Genomic DNA, 4,706 nt, shown 5'->3' with positions numbered 1-4,706 from the left:
CCCCCCCCCCCCACCCCCCCAACCCCCACAAATAAAGAAGAAAAAAAACTGTTGGCTATATACCAACATCTGGACCTCACCGACCATCACCCCTCTCTGGTTCCGCCAATAATTCCAATACTCGTAAGACACCTTAAAAATTGCACTACAATATGTTTCTTCCAGATCTGTGCACGCATTTAGACGATAAATCGTCACAAACATTTCTTCCTTACTCTAATTAGTATATGATTATTATTTATGATTATTATCTGTCTCTTATACACATCTAGATGTGTATAAGAGACAGATATTAACAGTGCTCAAATATGAACATGTTGTACTAGTAATCGTATCAAGCATAGCTCATCAACGAAAAGTCATATTCACTTGTATGAAAGAAGGTGTCTCTGGTGGGATTCGAACCTGCAACCTCACGAAATATCCTTTAGACCACGGAGACCCATAGGATATACGTGCAGTTTTAACCCCCTGAATTAGCAGTCATGCCTTGGCAAATTGACTTGTTATGTTAATTTTTGAATAAGTACTTACTTGACCGAAATTCTCATAGTGTAGACTTTATCACGTTCGTTATCTCCTCTTACTAAAGACATTTCAGCGGAGACGAAGAAAGCACACTCTTCTGCCTTTGTGGCTGCAAGGCTATTGTAAATAACTTCAATCTTCAAAGGAATTGCACAATTGAACATTTTAAGGGAATATATTAGGTTTTTATCTAATATCTACAAGGTTGTGGTTGAGACAGTGCAAACTTGCATTACAGTAGAGCAGGGGTGGGCATAAAAATCGGTCGGAGGGCCAAAGTGAATTTTTGATTTAACACTGAGGGCCGCACCCAAACCTTTTTTTTTTCTCTTTTGTGGGAGTTGCACCCACTTTTATTTCATTTCTCTTTTCTTAGTTTAATAACATTTTTTTTTTCTTTTTTTTTACACATGAAATAATGACATACTGGTAATAAAGGCCATTGAATAAGAATAATAATGATACTAATGATAATAATAATATTAATGATAATGACACCCAAACCTTGATGTTTCCAGTGAGCTTCCAAAAACCTCCAAGCACTGCTTTTACATTTTTTTTTCTCACTTTTAATGTTACTATTTACATATGATTGGTGTCGGGCTGTAAAAAACAAGGTGTTATCTAGACAATTTTTATTGGCGGCCCGCCTGTGCAATAGAGCATCCAAAAGCAGGAAAATGCCTAAGTTGTGCATTTTATTACCAATTTTGAAACTTGGCACAAAATATCTTTGATATGTGTAGGTTTAAAAAAGTTGTGTGCTAAGTTTCTGCCACCATTTTGAATTCAAAATGGCCACCTACTAGATTCATAGAGACTTTGGTTTCAAATTCTTCAGAATATGTTTCTATTTGCTCTTATGACTGCTATCCTGTAGGTTATCCTATGTAAAGGAAACACTTTTTTTTCCTTATTTTAATAAAACAACAATGATATCAATGGTCAGGTATTAAATAAAGGGAAGGGATCAAAACATGTCTTTTCTCTATTTTTACGAGAAAAAATATCTAGTCAAGGTAAATAGATGCATATTCTGGCATTTCAGACCATAATCAAGTCCATATTGGAGATATGGATATACAGGGTATCTAGGTTCAATAATCAGAAATGTCATTTTCGGTCACTTTTAGAAAAATCGTTGAATTATTGCAAATAGAAACATGCATAATTTAAACAATTTAAGATCAAAATTAATTCTAATCTATGACCTACAGCTTTAGAGTTATAGATATTCTGGTTATCTATGAGTCAAATGTCAGTTATGTCATTTCTGGTTACTTTTTGACAAAATGCTTAATTGGAGAGCAAATGAAATTTTAAGGGAATATATTAGGTTTTTATCTAATATCTACAAGGTTGTGGTTGAGACAGTGCAAACTTGCATTACAGTAGAGCAGGGGTGGGCATAAAAATCGGTCGGAGGGCCAAAGTGAATTTTTGATTTAACACTGAGGGCCGCACCCAAACCTTTTTTTTTTCTCTTTTGTGGGAGTTGCACCCACTTTTATTTCATTTCTCTTTTCTTAGTTTAATAACATTTTTTTTTTCTTTTTTTTTACACATGAAATAATGACATACTGGTAATAAAGGCCATTGAATAAGAATAATAATGATACTAATGATAATAATAATATTAATGATAATGACACCCAAACCTTGATGTTTCCAGTGAGCTTCCAAAAACCTCCAAGCACTGCTTTTACATTTTTTTTTCTCACTTTTAATGTTACTATTTACATATGATTGGTGTCGGGCTGTAAAAAACAAGGTGTTATCTAGACAATTTTGATTGGCGGCCCGCGGGCCGCACTTTGCCCACCTGTGCAATAGAGCATCCAAAAGCAGAAAAATGCCTAAGTTGTGCATTTTATTACCAATTTTGAAACTTGGCACAAAATATCTTTGATATGTGTAGGTTTAAAAAAGTTGTGTGCTAAGTTTCTGCCACCATTTTGAATTAAAAATGGCCACCTACTAGATTCATAGAGACTTACTTTTGGTTTCAAATTCTTCAGAATATGTTTCTATTTGCTCTTATGACTGCTATCCTGTAGGTTATCCTATGTAAAGGAAACACTTTTTTTTTTCCTTATTTTAATAAAACAACAATGATATCAATGGTCAGGTATTAAATAAAGGGAAGGGATCAAAACATGTCTTTTCTCTATTTTTTCGAGAAAAAATATCTAGTCAAGGTAAATAGATGCATATTCTGGCATTTCAGACCATAATCAAGTCCATATTGGAGATATGGATATACAGGGTATCTAGGTTCAATAATCAGAAATGTCATTTGCAAATAGAAACATGCATAATTTGAACAATTTAAGATCAAAATTAATTCTAATCTATGACCTACAGCTTTAGAGTTATAGATATTCTGGTTATCTATGAGTCAAATGTCAGTTCTGGTTACTTTTTGACAAAATGCTTAATTGGAGAGCAAATAAAAATATTCATGTTCCAAGCAATTTTAGACCAACAATAAGCCTCTGAAAGATATATGAATCTAGTCTTTTTAAGTAGGCGGCCATTTTAAATTCACCTCGGCACCTGGTGCCACCTCTGATGTGTACTTTACACTTAAGTGTCTTCCTGTTATCGGACCGTCATGTTATGGTCTAAGGTGTGTGGGTCTGAATGGTGTGTGGTGTGTAAAGCCGGGCACTCACTGCGTCGTACGACTTTAGACCGACGAATCCAACTCAGCTTCTTGTTAGCGCTAGACGATGCGACGCCATCTGCTGATTGTCGGTAACAGCCTGAACATTAAAAACGATCAGCTGTGCGCGTGTAGCGGCGCGCGAGTGTTACGTAGAACCACCCAGGGGCGGATTTAGGGGGGGCGGCCCGGCCCCCCTTTTGGCAGGTAAAAAAAAGGAAAAAAAATAAAAAAAGAGAGAAAAAGAAAAAAATGATAGCCCAGAATACCTCAAATGTTATGTTCGGGCGTCTAGAACACAAAAATTTCGCGGGGGCATGCCCCAAACCCACTACGACAGTGTTGTCTCAATCGGCCCAACTTTCGGCCCCCGCTTCCGCCCCCCTTTTGGACATTTCTGGATCCGCCCCTGACTGACGACCGTCGGTCGCAGTGCCCGCCTTAATACTCTAGTAAAATTTTACTTATTTGTAGTAAGAAAATGCCAGTTCTCAGAATTATTTCAATTTCATCTGTTTCTTACTTTAATATTACTAATGAATAGACAATGTGAATTCTAGAAGCCGTTTACTTGATATTTTTGTTAACCACTAGATTTTAACTTTGTAGCAAGGCCCGGTTGTGTAACACTATTTTTAGAGAATTAGTCGGGGATTTTTATTCCTCTGTGCTCCTAGTAGGCTGCTCCAAAACTAAAGGAACTCCAAGTTTAGCACACGAAAGTTAGTACAGTACTGGATAGAAGTTCAGGGATGCAGCTCAGGGGTGTTGCTGTCTCTTATACACATCTAGATGTGTATAAGAGACAGGGTGTATAAGTTGTTATCTGTTAAACTCCTGTGCACTGGTTGCAGTTGCAACAATTATGTACGGTCCTTATAGCATTTGATCCAGTTACTGCAGTATAATGCTGTTAGCGTATAGAGGTCATGACAATATGCACGTTTATAAGTCTACGTCTATGATAAGTCATCATTTTATGATGTCATAATAAATTGTGTATCTAGTACATTAATTGAATACTTTATATATCTTTTATTTAGCTATAAGTCTATCATTATTATATTATTATTATTATGTTTAGCAATTCATACCAAATACTGCTAACCCACACCGTAGATGCGTATCTATTTTGTACCGCTATCATCCATATCTGTCTCTTATACACATCTAGATGTGTATAAGAGACAGTACATACATATATACGTATTTAAATCTATATACATATATATATATATATATATATATATATATATATACATATAAATCTTTCTTTAAATAATTTCATTTAGCTTCAAGAATTGTATAGATGACAAATTTTCGTTTTTCTAAAGCTAAAATGGAAACGGAGTACTTACTCAGAACGTTTCGATCCCTATCAGAGTTCTTTATGACAGCTAGGTGTTATTTAGCTTGGTCATGACGTCATCTGTTGATGACAACCTTCGACCTACATCCGGAGCAGGCGTACGACGTCATCAACAGATGACTTCATGACCAAGCTAAATACCAC

General features: G+C 35.7%; 1 protein-coding gene across 1 annotated transcript in view; it reads right to left on the bottom strand.

Annotated features, from left to right (window-relative positions):
- Positions 1 to 707, bottom strand: part of LOC117123186 (complement C3-like) — a 38,112-nt gene extending 37,405 nt beyond the window's left edge. The window contains exon 1 of the mRNA XM_033269036.1: positions 535 to 707. Coding sequence (XP_033124927.1) covers positions 535 to 692 — 158 coding nt within the window. The 5' untranslated portion in view covers positions 693 to 707. The remainder of the gene's footprint in view (positions 1 to 534) is intronic.
- Positions 708 to 4,706: the final 3,999 nt, after the last annotated feature.

Source organism: Anneissia japonica, unplaced genomic scaffold (genome assembly GCF_011630105.1).
Source record: "Anneissia japonica isolate Jap-2015-1 unplaced genomic scaffold, ASM1163010v1 scaffold560_len657749_cov147, whole genome shotgun sequence".
Taxonomy (NCBI): domain Eukaryota; kingdom Metazoa; phylum Echinodermata; class Crinoidea; order Comatulida; family Comatulidae; genus Anneissia; species Anneissia japonica.
Note: the sequence above shows the minus strand (reverse complement) of the source record. Positions and strands in the feature narration are given on the sequence as shown.